Genomic DNA, 19,059 nt, shown 5'->3' on the forward strand with positions numbered 1-19,059 from the left:
CTGACTGTATCATCTACATCCTCTTCACCACGATGTACGAGAAAGGCAGAAAGGTGTCGGAAGAAATTTGATCCCCGAGTCGATCGAGGCTGATGCTGCCACGATTCTTCATCGATCACGTGTACTTTTAGCTCTACAATCATATAGGTAATTTAATCCTCCGTTGTCGCTTATCCTATGAACGGTACAAACCGCGCGCTGATCCAACTTCACTGCCCTACTGTGCGCTGCTGGACGGAATTCAATCATCGATCGAATGATCAATATTGCCAATTAGGAATCAGTTGATTTGTGCATCTCGGTAGAACCGGAACGTATAAGTCAAGCAGCAATGTCGTCCCGGCAGATTCCGCATATTCTGGAACTTTCTTCAAACGAGTGTCATTTGCGATTGTGATGGTAGGTCATCATAGGTTAATGAAGGGTATAAGGTCATTCATCCGTGTGTTCAACTCCTACGCAGGTGTCCTCTGGACCGTCTTCGAACCGATCCCGGGCATCGGACAAGCTCTGGCAAGCCTTCGAGCCCATGGCAAAACGCTCCGCTACATCACCAACAACAGCGTTCGGACGTTCGATCACTACGCCACCCAGTTCCGTACCTTGGGCGTGACCCTGACCCCGGCGGACATCATTCACCCCGCGCAGGCTATCGTGCGGCACTTGAAGTCGATTCACTTCCAGGGATTGATCTTCTGCCTGGCTACGCAGCCATTCAAGACCGTCCTGATCAACGCCGGCTTCGAGCTGATCGAGGGTCCCGATCATCCGCTGGAGGAGTCCTTCAAGAAGATCATCGCAACCGTGCACGACCGGGCTTCGGTCCGGGCCGTCGTGATCGACGTGGACTTCAACGTGAACTACCCGAAGTTGCTGCGGGCCGAGATGTACTTGAAGAACGACCCGAAGTGTTTGTTGATCGCGGGGGCGACCGATAAGGTGTTGCATGCTAGGAGGGGGTTTAACCTGATCGGTCCGGGACATTTCCTGGACGTTCTGGAGCAATCTACAGGGCGGAAGGCCACGGTCTTGGGTAAGCCGGGGGTTGAGTTGGCCTGCTCGGTTGGTGAACTGTTTGGGATAGAGGATCGCGGAAGGGTCTTGTTTGTGGGAGATATGATGCAACAGGACATGGTCTTCGCCAGTCGTTGCGGGTTCCGAAAGTTGTTGGTATTGTCCGGAGGAACTACCAAGGACGATATGCTGCAGGAGGGGGACGAGGAATGCGTTCCGGATTACTACGTCGACAGTCTGGTAGATTTGGGCAAGTTGTTTGAGTGATCGGTTGTGGGGGAGGGTATCGCGCTACTTGGGCGGTGGCTTTCTTCGTCTGTTATATTCGTCTGTTTTCCACTATAACTCAGTCAATGTTGAACCAATTGACTTGAAATTTTGTACACGGGTAGATACTATACCTATCTCACCGCATTCCAAAAATTGTGTCAATTGGTTCAAAATTGACTGAGTTATAGTGGAAAACAGACGAATATAGAAGCCACCGCCCAAGTAGCGCGATTCCCGATTTCTTTCAGCGATGGAACAGACACTGTACTACACTGAGAAGAATTACCATGTATTTCCCATACATTAAATCCGATGAAAATATATGCATTTAGTTTTACTTATTTTTGGTGTGTACACTTTGAGTGCAAGTAGTATATGTCTAGTAGTGTATGTTCTTCGATGAGTAAGTAGTTAGTGATGTTAGTGTAAATGGGTTTTCTTCACAAAATGGGTTTGAAAAATAGTTTCACCGCCAAGCTTCACTTTCCTCATTCTAGGTCTAAAAGTCATGAAAGAAATAGGCGTATTTGCTTTTAGCTTTCCATCTAATCACAGTCTTGTGGTGTATAATTGTGTAAATGAAAGAATATGAGTGTAATTCTCCTATCTCTATTCCCCTCTCTTATTCATACAAATTCTATTCTCACTTTTTCGTTTGAACGAAAAAGTGAAACTAGACCTAGCATTTACCTAGTTTTGCACATTCGTTCCAGTAGAAACCCTAAACTAAAGCACTGACGAAGCGTTGTTTCGAAAATATGCAGTTCGGTGCAAAATACAGTGTCCAGAGAGACGCTTCTAAAGCGCAATTCGTGTAATCCTTACCTACAGCTTAGTTTCAAAGTCTCTAAAACGATCTAGAATTGTATCATCTACACGAATGTAGCGTCTCCAGCGTTTTACCCAACTCTCCCCAACCATCCGCTTTCGGATCCCAATCCCCATCACCCTTCCATCCGAACCGTTTCGTAGTTTAGCATCATCGTAATTATCTAACAACAGTAGTAGGTAGTGATGTAACATGACACAGCAGTGTATGGGGGTAAGTTTTTTGATCAGTGTTCAAGGTGCACGCACACGAATACACACGTAGACAGAGATTCATTGATTGATTGATTGGAGATGTACTCGCGTTCTACAACAACAGTGTGACAGATAGTGACAGAGATAGTTAGAGAGTGAGAAAGAGACAGGGAGTGTCTCTTAGAAGGCCTTCTTGGCCGGTTCGGGGAAGGCTTCCCGGGCCGGAATGAAACTCAGCATCATGATGTGGCGGGCGTAGGCCTTGGTGTTCCGGAACAAGGTATCGGTGCCGTGGAGCCGGTCCAGGACCCCCAGGACGCCGAAACATTGGTTGAATCTGTGGAAAGTGGACGAGAAGTGGGTTAATCATTAGAGAAGCGGAATTTGATTTTGAGCTAAAACTTCTCACTGATGAATGTACTGCGCCCAACATTATTTATGTACGGTGCCGATGACGACCTTACAGGTTTGTCGAAGAATGTCACTGAGTGACAAATGAGAGAAGAACGTCGCCAGAAGTCGATTGCTAGTCACAGGTTCCCGGTTAAACAGAAAGCGGTACAGGATGGCAAGAGCAGAATAGAAACAAACTCACGGCAACAATGAAGAGAGTGTGATGGCGTAAGCACAGGAAAGCTTGAATCAAAACAATGTGCGAAGGATTTATACAAATGCCAATCATGCGTGGCCCAAGACTGCGCCAGTGTTCACTACGTATAATGACCGGGGAGGATATTTTGTTCAGTTCCGGTACTGTCTGAATCAATGGCAGAATGACGTTTTATTTTTGAATGAAGAATGGATTCCCAAAATACAGTGGGGACCCGATTTTGTCAGCCCCCGATTTTGTCTACCTCCGATTTTGTCAGCTTTTTGACCCGATTTTGTCAGCCTTTTTTGAAGTAAAACATAAATTTGTATTTCATTCAGGATTTCCATTTTATAATCATTATTAATGCAGTTGATGTCTTTAGGCGTCATAGAAAAATTACGCAATGAACAAAACTCGTGTAACTTTTGAAAACGGCCAAATTTTTTTTTGCAAACTAAAACATTGTGACAATTTTAGCACCCAACCCTCGCCAATGTTTTAAACCAATATTGTTTTAAATTGCTTAAAGATTCCAGTTATCTCTCTTCTTGGCGTAACGTTCCAACTGGGACACAGCCTGCTCCTCAGCTTAGTATTTTATGAGAACTTTTACAATTTTTAACTGAGATCCCCCACAGCCAATGTTTATTTTGCATATGTAAATATATCGTGAAGTAGTCGGGAAGATATTTTATACACAAGGTAGTTAAGGAAATGTCGATTATGAAATGGATTCTGAGCTAACCGGGAATCAAACTCGTCACCCTCAGCATGGTTTTGTTGATTGCACGTGCGCTTACCACATCGGCTATATGGGCTTCAAGACTATTCGTTTTAATTTCCTCTGGAACAGAACAAACAATAAACGCTTCCTGTTGTTGTGATTACAAGTCAATCTATTTACTTCTTTCCGGCATCTCTGAGATTCCTCTAGGTTTACTTGTTTGGATTCATTCAGGTAGGCTAACATTTAAAAAGGGCGCAACAATCATTTCGAATTTTTGCTTCTCCCTTCCTTCTGAGCACATGGCCCATTTTTCATGTAATCTCTGACCAGTAACAGATAGAGCAGACTCCCTTCTATCTGATAACGGGATAAATTTGTATAAATAAATTTAAATACGCCTAGACGGGGTGGAAGAAGTTGAGACATTCAATGGTTGTTCCGCCCTCTTTTACATGTGTTTCCTGTTTGGATAGCTTAAAAAATTGCTGTGAGAATTGTATTCATTAGAAACCATTAAGGAATTCGAGATGGGATTTCCCCAAAAATTCTTGCTGCGATTTCTTCAAGAACTTTTTCGTGGTTTCTTGTAAGATTTTTTGCTGGTATTTCTCCAAGAATTCCGTCAGAAATTTTTGAAGGAATTCTTCCTGGAGTTTTATAACGATTCATTAAAGTTTGTCTAAAGATTTTCTCAGGTATTCCTTCTGTGATTTCCCCAGAAGCTTTCCTTGAGACTTGTTCTGGAACTCCTGCTAGGATTCCTCCAAAAGTTTTGCTAATATTTTGACAGCTTTCTTTTTAAAAAAATTTCTACATGAACTCCTACAGCGATGTATTCAGGGGTTTCTCCAAGGATTTCTCCAATAATTCCTTATGCAGTTTCTCAGTGGATTTATCCAGGAATTTTCCTAGCGATTCTTTCAAGGCATCCTGCTGGCATTTCTATATACATTTCTGTTCCTCCAAGAAATTTTCTGGAAATTTCTATAAGAGCCTTTTCAGACATTTCACTAAGAATTGTTCATGCATTCTTTTTATGATACCCCACGTTGACGAACTCCTGAGATTCCTTCAGAAATTCTTGCTGGTATTCCTGTATGACTTTATTCAGTAATTTCTACAGGAACTCCTCTAGTGATGTATTAGGAGAATTCTGTAGATACTTCTGCAAAAAATTCCTATATGAATAACTGCGTGTTTTAGTCCATGGATAAATCTACGGAAGGCATAAATTTCCCAAATGGAAGAGAACGTGCCCCTGGAGCCAACCTTCTGATGAATAAATCTAGCGATTTTCTTAGGGATTTTTTTTAAGAATTCATCTTAGGATTCCTTCAGGGATCCTTCTAAGAATTTCGTAAAATGTTCCTCTATTAATGCCTTCAGTAATTACTCATACAAGAATTCCTCTAGAGATTTCACTATGATTCCTCTGTTAGATTTCCCAATTGGGCATCCTCTATGGATATCCCGGGGTCCCGCTTCAGATTTTTCCAGGGTTACCTCTTGGTATTTCTTTACGAAAATCCCTTGGTATTGCTTCTGAAATTCCTTTAGAAAATTTTGTTGGAAACTCTTCTGAAATTCATGCAAGAATTTAACAATTCATTTCTGCTATGGTTTCTCCTTAAACTGCTCCAGATATTTACCCAGTATTTTTTTCCAGGAATTCCTCCATGGATTTATCGAGGAGATTTCTTCAAAGATGCTTTAGCTTTTCTCGAAAATGCTAAAGAAATGCCTCTAGAGATTTCTGCGGAGATTGCAGTAAGGATTCTTTCAGAAATTACTTAAGAGATTTATCCGGAGCTCCTGTAAAGGTTTTTGCAGAAACTACTTACGGGATCCCTTCAGGAATGTCTTGAGGGTTACGTTCCGCATATCCGAACATTTCTTCAAAGATTTCTCTAGAGATTTTTTAGAGATAAGGCTCTGGAAATTAAAGTGAAAAGGCAGCGGAAACGTAGCCAATTCGAACAGTATGAATGTCTATACTTGTCAATCAGATGTTGGTTCATTTGCATTCGTTGACAGCTAAAGTTAGATGATTTAAACTGCGCTAACCAGTGTCAACTGTCTTCTATAGACCACAATTGCTAAGCTAGGAGAAGGCTGTGTTCCAGTAGGGATGTTATGACAATAAGAAAAATAAATAAAAGATTCAATAGTTCTGCTGTAAAAAAGCACTAAACGTTAACTTTGCCAAATACCATTTTTTCCTGTGCCCTTATCACACTTTCGATTTTTTTACCACAAAAGGTTCGTTCAAATATTACGTAACGCAAAATTTGGCAATTTTAGACCCTATCCGCTATCCCTTCACCGCGTAACTATTTTTGAAAGAGAAATTTTAAAATTTTGTATGAAGCGTAACAAAGCGCTGGAAACCCCCCCACCACCATTTTCGTTACGTAATATTTGAACGAACCCAAAGCAGACCCTCCACACCTATCTCCGTCTCTGACGTGCTCAGAACAATTTTTCATGAATAAAAAATGATTTTAAAAAATGTCCCGATTTTGTCAGGTATCCGATTTTGTCAGCCCAAAATGCTACCAGGGGCTGACAAAATCGGGTCCTTACTGTAGTGCTAAACAATGTTACAGGAAATAAGGTGTTCTTGCAGGTTCTCTTCGAGCATGGTCTATGCCTGGTATCCGTAGTGGACCACCGGTCTAATTAGCGTTTTGTACATGATTCATTTGGTGCGTGGGTGAATCTTTTTGAACCGCAGCTTCTTCACGATCAGCATGTACTTTGTTTTTGAGGCATTCACCACCAGTCCGACCTTTACTGCTTCGCGTTTCAGGCGGGTGTACAGCACTGCCACCGTTCCAAATGTTCTGGTAATAATGTCGTCCGCAAAGCACACAAATTGACCGAATTTTGTGAAAGCTGTTCCCGCCTCGTCGCATCACACTTCCAGAGCGATGTTTCAGAGGAGGCGTGAGAGTTCGTCTCCTTGTCGCAGTCCTCTGTGAGATTCGAATGAACTGGATAGTTTACCCGAAACCCTTACGCAGTTTTGCACACCGTCCATCGTTACTTTAATCAGTTTAGTCAGCTTCCCAGAAAAGCTGTTTTCGTCCATGATTTTCCATAGCTCTGTGCGGTAGACACTGTCGTATGCCGCTTTGAAGTCGATGAAGAGATGATGCGCTAGGACCTGATATTCACTGCATATCTACAGAATTTGCCGTACGTACGTACGTGAAGATCTGATCCGTTGTCGACCGGTCGTCTATGAAGCCGGCTTGATATCTTCCCAGGAACTCATTCGTTTTAGGTGACAGACTACGGAAGATGATCTGGGATAGCACTTTGTAGGCAGCATTCAAAATAGTGATCGCCCTGAAGTTCTCACATTCCAAACGGTCGCCTTTCTTGTGAATGGGGAAGATAACCTCTTCCTTCCACTCCTCCGGTAGCTATTCGGTTTCCCAGATCCTGAATATCAACCGGCCTAGTCGATCTCTCTGTTGTCGTGATCTCCTATGCCTACTTCCTCCACGCCATTCAGTTGCTCGTCGAAGTGCTGCTTCCACCTTTGGATCACCTCACGCCCGTCCGTCAAGAGGCTTCCGTCGTTATCCCTGCATCGAAGCCGTTGCGGAATACCTTACGCTTCTCGTAGTACTTCCGTGTTCCATGGGAACGGTACAGTGGTTGCATTGCTTCTTCCTGGCTGTGCTTTTTCCCTCGAAAGAGGCGGGTGAGCTGGTTCCGCTTCTGAACGTTCCACGTTCTGCCGGATTCCATGCTGCAGCATTACCGCCCGTGCTGCGTTCTTCTTCTCCAAAATCGCTCTACACTCCTCGTTGAACCATTCGTTTCGTCGACCCCTTCCACGTACCCGATGGTACTGTCGTCTGGCAACGCGGCCTCGAGATTCTGCGCATCCGGTTGTTTCAGTCGCTCAAGGTTTGACCGTGGCGGTCGCCGGTACCGTACATTATTGACGGCGGAAAGTTTTGGGCGCAGTTTGACCATCACCAGATAGTGGTCGGAGTCGATGTTAGCACCATGATAGATCCTGACTGTAGAGTCTATTGAGAGATCGGCAGTTCCAAGTACCGAGTTTCCAATCGCAAGTTCTTTTTGTTCGTAAGGGTCGTTGCCGTTGGTCTCGGTTCGTATTAATCTGTTGCTGATTTTCCGTTTTTTTTACGGTTGGCTCGTAAGGTCGGGCACCAACCCCCTACTTTCCGGAGGACCATAGTGCATAGTTGAGCTTAGAGTCTTTCTCTGGCATAAAAGTAGGGGGTTTCAGTGGGTTTATGGGGATTTTGTGGTGCTGCAGGGTAAGTCAAGAGGGCTTTGCTTAGGGTGGTTTCAGTGAGTTTTAAGTGCGTTGCAAGGGCATTCCAAAGGGCTTTCAATGGGGGCATCAAGGAGCTCCAGAGCGGTACCTGAAACCCTTTGGAACACCCCTGAGAAAACCCGAATCCCCGTCAAATGACCCTGCATTCTCCTGAGCCTTCTGAATCCCCTTCTAAGATCCCCTGTAACCTCGAGACAATCCTCACAATGTCCCTGAGACCACCTGAAGCTCCATGAAACTCCCTGATTGCTCTGAGATCCCTTTAAACGTCCTGAAACGCCCCTGAATCCTCCTTAGAACGCTCTTGAGATCATCTAAATCTCACTGAACCCACTGTAATTCCCTGATACATCTTTGAGCCTCCCTGAAACGTGCTTGAGGTCCTCTAAAACGTCTCTGGATCCTCCTGAGACCCCCTGAAAAACCCTGAAAACCTCTGAAACTCTCCTGAATGACAATGATTTTATTGCCCTTTTCCGGCTATACCAGTCGGCCAGTATGTCTGAAATAGAAGTAAAAACTTGAAGTATTTGAGCATGAGCATGAGCATGAGCATGATTGACCGCCCGCGGTTGCTCCTCTGTTATTGCAAGGACAACTGCATTTACACAAAGAACCAACAGATGATGCTTGGGATTAGCTTTCTCTTCATTGTGTAAATGCTGCAATCCCAATACTTTTCAATAAGCAATACCAGCGCCGGCCGCGTCCGAATGCAGGTCAATTGAGGATAGGGAAGGAAATGATGACGTGATTCTCGCTTAGGCCAATAACCGAGGAATTCTCTGCGTTACTACGAGAAATCACTAGGAGTTTGGACAGGGGAAATGGAGATGTGTTGAGGATTTCGACGTGGTGAACGAATGTAATGTTTTGATTCGCGATTAATAATGCGCTCGCGAAGAAATACCCTTCTAAACCTTGGACGACGAACGCGATCTATTGTGCCTCAAAACTCACCCTACATAAGTTATTCATTCGCAACTAAGGAGAACACAATGCTAAACACCGACGCATCTGTAGTTTGCGTTTCCGCGTGAGACAATGCTGAACGCGATCGATTCACAAGTATTAACAAAATAACACGGGATAAATAAATCAGAAAGATCTTACCGCATGGTTCGCCGTCTATCTTTTACCGACCCTCTCTTTTTTCCAGAAATTCATGCAACGTTTATTTGAGTCAAAACATTTATTCATTTGGGCTAAAATATTACAAATGTCGACACCGAAGATGACGAACCATTCAAATTTTTGTGTACATGCAAAAAATATTTATTACCAACTAAATGTGCATTTGGAACTAGCGCCGACACATGACGTGACGAACTTTTCAATATTTGTTAGATAAATACACAAAACCCAGTGCAGAATTTTATACATCCTATAGCATTAATTATTGTGATAAAATGGAACGAGCTCACCAATAAACATCCTTCGAAGTGTCCAGTGCGTATGTGCTGCAGCATCTTCCACAAACTGGCCTCGAAATCACACTGAACCGCTACAACAACACACGGGTACGACGATGTGCACATTCAAATTGTCGACGAAGACGCGGCCGATCCGAATGAAAAAAGCGGCACTTCCACTTTGCCTCTAAAAACACACTTAACCGTTATGTGGCCGGCAAACTTTTTGCTTTTTTCTACACTGTGTATTTTAAATGGGTGCTGGGTACCCGGGTACCCTGCCGGCCACATAAGGGTTAACCGCCCCGTACGAAGACGAGCACGCACGCAGGACGACGACGCGATGCAACGACGAACCAAGACAGACTGAAATGTCATCCGCTGCTGGCATCACACGACCGACTCGCACAAAAACTAGTTTTTTCCTCTAAAAGCACACACACAGGACGACGACGCGGATGCAACGACGAACCAAGACAGACTCAGAAGTAAAAACTTGAAGTATTTTTAGGAAAAGTACGTTTAATTGGCAAATTTAGAGATAAATTTGTGATAAAATTACCACTCGTTTTGGTGGAATTCGAACCCACGGCTCCGTTATCGCTAGTCCGGCGCATTAATCAGCTAAGCTACAGAACAAGTTACAACTCTGCAGAATAGAAAGTCGAACTGGATTCGAAGCACCACCCTAATCGGGTCCGTCTTTTACAATTTTATCTCTCTTCCGGCTCTTAGATGCCAATCTCCCGCACTCTCGCGGCCAACGAACAACAAGTGTGCGTGTATTGTTTTTTGAATGTAGATATTGAAGCTCGACTGACACATACTTCGTCACCAACCATATGATCGGTGCAAATTCAGTATGCATTGAGCGCTCAAAGCGGACTTGCCCTTAAGACCCTCAAAACCCCCCTGAAACCCGTTGTAATTTCTTGAAACACCTTTAAGACATCCTGAAACGCCCCTGAACCCTCCCAAGACTCGCTGAAACACTCGTAAAACACTCCTAAACCCTATGAATCCTCCTGAGACCTCCCAAAATGCTCTGAAATCCCCTGGAATGCCTCTAAGGCGCTTTGAAACGTCTCATAAACCCAGTGAGATCCCCCGAATCGTCATGAGACCCTCTACAGGGTGCGGCAGGAAAAAATGCGAAAAGTTCAAGGCACTATTACACGCTAAATATGGGATATATATAACTATTTTTTCATGACAGTGTATCAGTAAATGTCTATATTCTAGCACTGAAAAATAAAAATGAACACATTTGATGTTTAACATGTAATAATGTAGGCCTAATTAGCGGATATCAATAAACTGCGCGCCCAATGGTCATTAAACAAAATGACTATAACAGTAACAAAATTAGCTCAAATTCGATGAACAACCAGACCACACTGATCCAGAGCCATGTAGTTTCACATAGCAGATGAAATAAGTACATATATTTGATGATATTGTAGAGAAAATCCAAAATTTTGTATTATCAGATGCGAAATTTAGCGACCTGTGCGATTTTCTGCGGTTTGAAAATTCTGGTTGTCTTTATCTTCAGGCGCCGCCCTGTAAAGGTTAGTGACCAAAATGGGAAATTTTTTAATTAACTTTTCAGAAAACTAGCCTATTATAGATCATGGAACGTTGAAACATAGATTGGTTAATGTCAAATGGACGAAAATGAGGTTTGAAGTTGAAAAACACTTTCGCATTTTTTCCTGCCGCATACTGTAAAACACTTTTTAGACATCCCTTAGTGCCCCTGCGACACTCTTAAAACGCCCCTGCGACCCCCTGAAATCTCCTAAGGCCGCCTGAAACGCCCCTGAAACCCCCTAAACCCTCTGAAGCCCCTGAAGCCCCCCAAAATTCCATGGAATCCTTTACATACCCTTCTGAAACACTGAAGCGCCCCTGCAATTTTCGGACACCATCGAAATGTCCCAGAAAATCCCCAGAATATACCCCCTGAACCGCCGCTGAAAATTCCTCGAAACTCTTTAAAACATCCCAGGAACACTCCTGAAACCATATTTTATTCCCCTTGAAATGTCCTCAAACGCCTCTGAAATCCCCTGGTACCACTTTGAACCACTTGATACCCTTTTCTTTTGCTCTTACTTATATAAACGTTCCCCCGACCACTGCTGCCATAGTTACCGGCATTATTACATTTTTTATGCACAATACTCTGGAACCTCTTTGTGTGTCATTGGCTGGGGGTGAAGGACATAAAAACAGGGCATTTGTGCATAAATTAAGTCACGGCTTTAATAAGGGAACCAAGTTGGTGAGGACTGGGGTCTCCAGATAGCCTAGTGGTTAAGGCTATGGATTGCCAATCCGGAGACAACGGGTTCGATTCCCATTCCGGTTGGAAAAATTTTCTCGACTTCCTGGGCATAGAGTATCATTGTACTTGCTCCCCAATGTGCAAATTCATGTCATGGCAGGCAAAGATTCAATTAATAACTGTGGAAGCGCTCTAAGAACACCAAGTTGAAGAGAGGCAGGCCAAGTTCCAATGCGAACGTCGAGCCATAAAGAAGAAGAATAAGTTCGCGAGGAAAGGTCTTGCTCCTGGGTATTTGAGATGGGACCAAGGGAGTTTCTAGAAAGTTCCCTGGTGCGTTTAAAGTTTTCATGTGCGTTTTAGGGGGTTTCTGGAGCCTTTTAATGGCGCTCCAAGGGGGTTCAGGGATATTTCAAATTGATTATGATTATTTAAAGGGCGTTTAAATAGGATAACGGAGTTTTAGGAGCGTTTCGAGGCATTTCAGGTCAGGATCCCATCAGAATGTTTTTGGAAAACCTTTTTTTATGAGATTTTAGGGGCATTTCTAATGCGGAGATTTCAAGGATATTTCTATTGGATTATGGGAGGGCGTTTCATGTTTTTGTGAAGAAGTCTCTGAAAATCCTAAGAACAATTCCGTAACGCATCTGAAACCTTCCCAAAAATGCTTTGAAACTTCCTAAAATGCCACCGAGACCGAAATCATTCTAAAGCCCTCTCGAACATGTAACACACTTGAGACTCCTCAAAACTCCTAAAAACGACTCCGTAACGCCTTTGAGATCCGCCGAAAATGTTCTAAAACGCCTCCGAAATCCCCCGATGACCACCTCGGACCCATTATAATGTATCTGAAGCCCGCCGAGACGCATCTTATACGCCCTAATATGCCCCTGAGATCCCTTGAACGGCTTTGAGACTCTCTGGTGCACTCCAGAGACCCCCTGCAGCTCCCTAAAACGCCTTGTGACCCAATTAGACACCATTAGACCCTCTTAAATGCCCCTGAGACCTCATTGTACCATTTGAAATGCTCCCTGAACCACCCCTGAGATCCGCTGGATCTCTCCTGGACCTCATGAGAGTCGTTGAAGCTCTCCTGGAAGTCAATATCTCTTTATTGTTGATATTTCTCGGTGAACGAATAAAACAAACTTGTTTTATTCGTTCACCGAGAAATATCAACAATAAAGAGATATACTCGTTAACGGTGATTAAACCCATCAAGTAAGTCTCTTGGAAGTCGCTGAAACTATTCTCGAACACCCCGTGAGACCTAAGGCGAGGGCCTGATGAATTTCTGAGTTTTTCCATGCGTTTAGGGGGGGGGGGTATAGGTTTGGAAGGGGTGTTGGTTTAGATAATATCAGATGGGTTCCCTTTGATTTCAGGGGCTTCATAAGCTTTCAGAAGAGCTTTAAGGGGATTTCAGATAGGTTCCAGGGAGATTTTCATGGCGTTTCAGCAGGTTTCGGGGATTTCAGGGAGTGCCAGAGGCTTCCCAATGTATTCGAAGAGAACACAGGGGCGCTCAAGCGGGGTTCATGGTGATTCAAAGGAGTTTCAGAGAAATTTGAAGAGGTTTTAAAGCAATCCAGTGAGTTTCAGGATGTTTTGGGAGGCTTTGGGGGATTTTTGTTTCATTCCGGAGGGTTTCCCGTGAGATTACGAGATGATCCTTGAAATCTAAGGGGGTGTGAGAGTAGTTTCTAAAGTGCTTCTAAGCGTGTAGGGGTTTTAAAGAGACTTCGATGGGAAAAGTTGGAAGAGTTTCCACGTGTTTCAAGGTAGCTTCAAGGGGGTTCAGAGAAGGTTTATAGCTTTTGAAGGTATTTCAGAGGGTTTCTCGGGGGTTTACGAGAAGTTTCTGTGAGCATCAAGGTTTTTTTTTGGATTTTATGGCGTTTCAGAGTTTCAAAGGGCTTCCGACGCGCTTCAGTGTGTGTCAGAGTGATCTAGGAGGATTCAGAGACATTAATGGGAGTTTCCGAATGTTTACGAGATTTTTTCATGTATTTTTTGTGAATTTTAACTTAATGCTAATTCTACACTAGGTTTACGAGATGTTTCCTGAAATTTCTAAGCGGTACGAGGGTGGTTTCTAGGTGCTTCAAAGCGTTCCTGGGACTTTCAGAGGAGTAGTTTCCCGGTGTTTTAGAATACAGGGTGCGGCAGGAAAAAATGCGAAAAGTTCAAGGCACTATTACACGCTAAATATGGGATATATATGACTATTTTTTCATGACAGTGTATCAGTCAATGTCTATATTCTAGCACTGAAAAATAAAAATGAACATATTTGATGTTTAACATGTGATAATGTAGGCCTAATAAGCGGATATCAATAAACTGCGCGCCCAATGGTCATTAAACAAAATGACTATAACAGTATCAAAATTAGCTCAAATTCGATGAACAACCAGACCACACTGTTCCAGAGCCATGTAGTTTCACATACCAGATGAAATAAGTACATATATTTAATGGTATTGTAGAGAAAATCAAAAATTTTGTTTTATCAGATGCGAAATTTAGCGACCTGTGCGATTTTCTGCGGTTTGAAAATTCTGGTTGTCTTCATCTTCAGGCGCCGGCCTGTAAAGGTTAGTGACCAAAATGGGAATTTTTTTAATTAACTTTTCAGAAAACTAGCCTATTATAGATCATGGAACGTTGAAACATAGATTGGTTAATGTCAAATGGACGAAAATGAGGTTTGAAGTTGAAAAACACTTTCGCATTTTTTCCTGCCGCATACTGTATCTTCAGGGGAAGAAGATCAAAAGGGATTCATGGCGTTTCAAAGTATTTCAATGGATTACAGAGGAATTCTCGGAAGTTTTAGAGAGCTCCCCGAGAATTTCTGGGAGCTTCAGGGAGCTTCCGGTGGTTTTACGGAGTTTGAAAGGACACGGACAACGTCTTCAGCTTTCGGCTGTACAGACTGTTTTAAACTTAACATTAGACAACGGACAACGGAGCATGTACCAGTGGAAACGGGGAAGAAACTATTCTCACGAAAAGTTCTACGCCTGAAGCGGGAATCGAACCCTCACCCCATAGCATGGTGCGATTATAAGCTTGGTGACCCTAACCGCACGGCTACGAGCCTCCACTCTGGGGTTTCAGAGAAGTTTTCAGGGGTATCAGCATTGTAATGTTACAGCAGTTTGAAGGCATTTCAAGTGATTTCATAGGATTTCGGAAGTTTTCATGAGAGTTACAGGGTTCTTATGGGGTTTTAAATTGGTTTTCAAGGCAGTTCAGAGAGTTTCAGTGGGCTTCATGCTGATTTGCTAGGGGTTTAAGATAAGTTTCCGAAAATTTCATTGGAATTGGGTGGCTTTAGGGTCTTAAGAGAAGAGAGTTTAAGAGATGATTATGAGAATACTAAAAAACCATATTCGTAATAAATACAGAGGAAGATCACTGGGTACGTTTGTAGATACTACAACCCATACTTAATGGAGTTCATGGAGGCCTTAAACAGTAATTTACCATTTGACCGAACATAATTGCATAGGGAGCCCGGGTGAGCATGAACTCTGTTCAAAGTGCTTCAAATGACCAGCATGTAGATATGCTTCTAGATCCAATGCCCTATAATCAAAAGAGTTCTTGGATACATTTGGACAGTTCAATAAGGTTCCCATGCCTTCCTCATTCCTTTAACTTGAACTCTCCCATTAACTTCCAACTAATAGAACTTGCCTTAATGGAAGTTCCAGTGTACCAGAAAAACGGAAAGCCCTCCGTTACATGTGGGTTTTAAAGGTGAAAACCAGTCTCGTATGACTCACATAGAGGTACAAGTCTCGTCTACTGATCAAAGTCACGGGCATCGACTATGCTGAGACGTACCTCAAGATTCTCCAGTTGGATGCAGTAATCGCGACAGTCTACAGCCTTGATGAAAGTCGAATACCCGTATCAGAGGTAGAAGGTAGTTCCATATGTAGTTCATTTGAAACTATTATGACAGGCATAGTCTAATCAACTAGGTAACCGAAATAGCTTGAAGGACGTGTTAAAGAAATCCGATTGCCGGACGGAACTCGGTGGCTTGGATTTTAGACAAGGAAGTAGAACCTAAGCAACGCGTTACGGTGAACCTGTACGAGAGGCTGGCGATAGGAGGAGTTAACCAGCTACTACACTGTAACCTTCACCGATCTGTGCTCCACGTCTTTATGTACCAAAAGGATCTGTGTCGAATACCAATTATACAAGGTGGTTCCGGCTCATTTGGCTAAACGCCATTTGACCGAATACCGTTTGACCGAAAAATGAATGATGAACTTAAGTGACAATTCCTCTGTTCCTAGCCTCAGAATAACTTGAAAGGACAGCCTATGAGTCACAGAAGGAAAAATCTTTGATAAAATATAGGCAGTTTCAACACCGTCGGTGGTTTCAACGTCAACTATTCCCTGACCATCAAAACTAAAATGAAAAGCCTATGACTAAAAGAAGGAAATATTTTTGATGACAGTGGCGTAGCCAGTAATTGTCTCTGGGAGAGGTTTTCAACGGTGAATGATACCTTTTTTGATTTGACACTTACATTTTGTAAACAGTAATGAGCAATTGTATTCGTAGTGTGAAACAAGCGGCGCAGCCGAAAAATTTTTTCATCGCAAAGCGTTTTATACTGAAAATTTGTTCCAGAAATTTTGCTCTGGTGGGTGGTGGGGGGATGGTGGTGGTGGCTGTTAACCCCAAATCCCCCCTGTGGCTACGCCAGTGTCTGATGATCATATTGGCAGTTAGAATGTCACAAACTTCTTTTGATTCTTTTGATCACGATTCGGCCAAACGGCACCATACAAGGTTCTTTTCCGACATTCTTGCAACATGCCTACCATATCCTTCTGGCTAGGGCCATTTTCTGGATGCTGAGTTCGCCGTAGAGGAACCAAGGTAGACGAATGCTACCACCATCTCGAAAGTATCCCCGTATATCGCATCCCAATTAAAATGCATGCCACATACGAAGTAGACATAACGACCAGATTATGTGAAAATCTGTACCTTGTATGTTGGGACCAGTTCGTAATGTGCTCATAGCCTCCCAGGGATGATGTGGAATAGCAGGATTGAGAGTCCGGCATCTTGTAGTTAATAGGAGGTTCAGTAAAAATCCCAGTTAAAACTATCCCAAACATTCCCCAACCACCCGCATCCCAAACCCCTCCATACTTACTTCAAATGATGGAAATCGTGCGCTTCCGGACTCGGGAAGAACGGCAAGTGGTACCCGGAGTGGGCATTCAGCGTCGACAGGATGACCAGCGTAAACCACAACCAGGCCACGGCCACGTGACTTCCCAGCATGAAGATTCCCAGAAACGGCGGCACCAGGTTGCTGAAAATATGCTCGATCGGGTGGCAGTAGATGGCCGTGATGGCAATCGGGGCCGTCCACTCGTGGTGCTGCTTGTGGATGTACTTGTAGATGTGCCGGTTGTGGAGCAACCGGTGTGCATAGTAGAATCCGATCTCCTCGATGAAGATGCAGAACGACAGTTCGGCCAGCACCCAGTGAAACGTGGGCAGCTCACGGAGGTCATTCAATCCCCGGAATCGCATCGCCTGGTACATGAACACGGCCATCGGGATTCCGACCAGGGTTTGGTTCATGAGGACCGTAGCGATGACCTTCAGGAGACGGGTCCTGTCTACGGGTTCGTTCGTACCCGGTTGCATCTTGTACCGACGGATACAGGCCGGCTTGCACGTTAGGTCGAAAATGGTGTAGATACCTCCGAAGAACCAGTACACGAACACGGTGAACAGGGTTGTACTGAGAACCCAGAGGGTCGCGGGGTCTTCACCTGGAACGGGGTCAGAGATTAGTGTGGTTCCAGAACCCACTGTGTTGAACTTACCGGTAAAGTCAATAAATCGGTCCCATTGGGCTTGCCAGAAATCTCCGGATGCACCCCAGAACCTCTGAAGATGCCTGTGTGGAGTTAAAGAGATCACCAATAGTTCATCTACAGCAAACCATGAGAAGCAGCAGTAGTTACCAGGTAAGAGTGTTTCGGAACGCTGCGAAGCCTACTAGGAAGAAGCTCACAATGACCAAGAAGCTGTACAAAGACGAGAGGAGATTCGGGTTTTGAGGGTCCAGTTGAGTCTGCGATTGTTGCTCCGAAGTTTGTTGCTTTGGCTGCGATTGGTCGGGCTTCGAAGCACTCGTCGGGGGCTGTGTCGGCAAAGGAGATTCCGGAACGTCCGGACTAGTGCTGGCATCCATCATTTCGGTTGGGAGATTCTGCGAAGCAAATAAGACAACAGTCGTAAGCTACATGTGAGCGAAAAGCCAGCAACAGGTGGTCACCATGGGAACGCGATCGCAATGACCAAAACAAACAAAGCAAGCTGAGCGCGGAGAGGTTGGAGTATTCTCTCGCGCGTTGACTCTGTTATCGTATCTCGTTTGGAGGAGAACAGGAATTGGAAAACACAACAGAGAGTCGCCTTTCTTGTGATGATCAGCACACGGCTGACTGTGGAAGGAAAATCGATAAATTGATTTTTCCGTTCCAACCCAATGTTGTTCCGGTGGTCTTGCGTTAAGATGCAATTTTATCGTCGGTGATAACAATATACCTACGTTGATTTTTGTTTGAAAATCATTCATGAAGATGCTTGGAAACTGTAGTTCAACGCTGCAGTAACCATGAAATGTGGAACTCAAGCTCTTCAAAGGCGCCTTGCTGAGAACAATGAAAACCAGATAAGGCGCAATATCAGTCACGTCATTTTCAGTTTACTAATAGTTCGCCTAATCTTATGTAATGCATCTGTCTTCGGTTTCAAACAATTTTCTACACAAAGAACTATCACAGCTCATCGAAGTAGTCTGGAAAACGAACAAAGATCTATTCTTTGTGATAGCTATCGCTTCACGCATTCAGACATTTGAAACGCAGTAGGCGACCATCCAATTTTTGCATAGCTTCAGGAGTAAAACAAAGAACAGCTGATGAGGATGCTTTTCCGACTATTTGGCGTATCCGGTCAATTAGGCGGAGCAGCACAGAATGTTTTCGTGGCACTTTGAACCATTTTCTTCACTTTGATATACTGACGCACCTGTAGTAATATAAAGTTTCGGGTTTATCCTTAATAGTGTAACTGGCGACGTACACTCGACCACTGGCAAAGTGATACTGTTGAAAACAATCGGAACTAGGGCTGGCTGGAGTGTGTTGTGTTGGTTGGAAGGGTCAGTATATATAGCCACAGAGTATGGATACGATGCAAAGCGAGCATCGAGACGGATACGTACAGTGTGGATTATGATTTCGGTAAAACTGAGGTTCTTTAAGCGTGGAGCTGAACTTACCGTATTCCTTGTAATATTCAATTAATGTAACACTTATGAAATAGATTCTGATC

The 19,059-nt window shown here is 43.7% G+C and overlaps 2 protein-coding genes across 2 annotated transcripts; one reads left to right on the top strand and one right to left on the bottom strand.

Annotated features, from left to right (window-relative positions):
* The first annotated feature begins 417 nt into the window (after positions 1 to 417).
* LOC109401921 (uncharacterized) lies at positions 418 to 1,292 on the top strand. The gene has a single exon (XM_062853568.1). The coding sequence runs from the start codon at positions 418 to 420 to the stop codon at positions 1,279 to 1,281; it is 864 nt and encodes a 287-aa protein (XP_062709552.1). The 3' UTR covers positions 1,282 to 1,292.
* Positions 1,293 to 1,552: 260 nt separating this feature from the next.
* LOC109401920 (fatty acid hydroxylase domain-containing protein 2) lies at positions 1,553 to 18,910 on the bottom strand. The gene is made up of 5 exons (XM_062844692.1): positions 18,754 to 18,910; positions 17,682 to 17,929; positions 17,541 to 17,614; positions 16,856 to 17,486; positions 1,553 to 2,644 (listed from the first exon to the last, which is right to left on the bottom strand). Exons 2-5 carry the CDS (start codon positions 17,912 to 17,914, stop codon positions 2,488 to 2,490), a joined length of 1,095 nt encoding a protein of 364 aa, XP_062700676.1. The 5' UTR covers positions 17,915 to 17,929; positions 18,754 to 18,910; the 3' UTR covers positions 1,553 to 2,487.
* Between the last annotated feature and the right edge of the window lie 149 nt (positions 18,911 to 19,059).

The sequence above is a fragment of the Aedes albopictus genome, chromosome 1 (assembly GCF_035046485.1).
Source record: "Aedes albopictus strain Foshan chromosome 1, AalbF5, whole genome shotgun sequence".
In the NCBI taxonomy this organism is placed as follows: Eukaryota; Metazoa; Arthropoda; class Insecta; order Diptera; family Culicidae; genus Aedes; species Aedes albopictus.

Coding starts and splice junctions, on each gene's coding strand:
- LOC109401921 (XM_062853568.1), top strand. CDS start 418: ATGAAGGGTATAAGGTCATTCATCCGTGTGTTCAACTCCTACGCAGGT.
- LOC109401920 (XM_062844692.1), bottom strand. CDS start 17,914: ATGATGGATGCCAGCACTAGTCCGGACGTTCCGGAATCTCCTTTGCCG. Junction 17,615..17,681: donor TTCCGAAACACTCTTACCTG/GTAACTACTGCT, acceptor AACTCCACACAG/GCATCTTCAGAGGTTCTGGG. Junction 2,645..16,855: donor CACGATTTCCATCATTTGAA/GTAAGTATGGAG, acceptor CACTTTCCACAG/ATTCAACCAATGTTTCGGCG.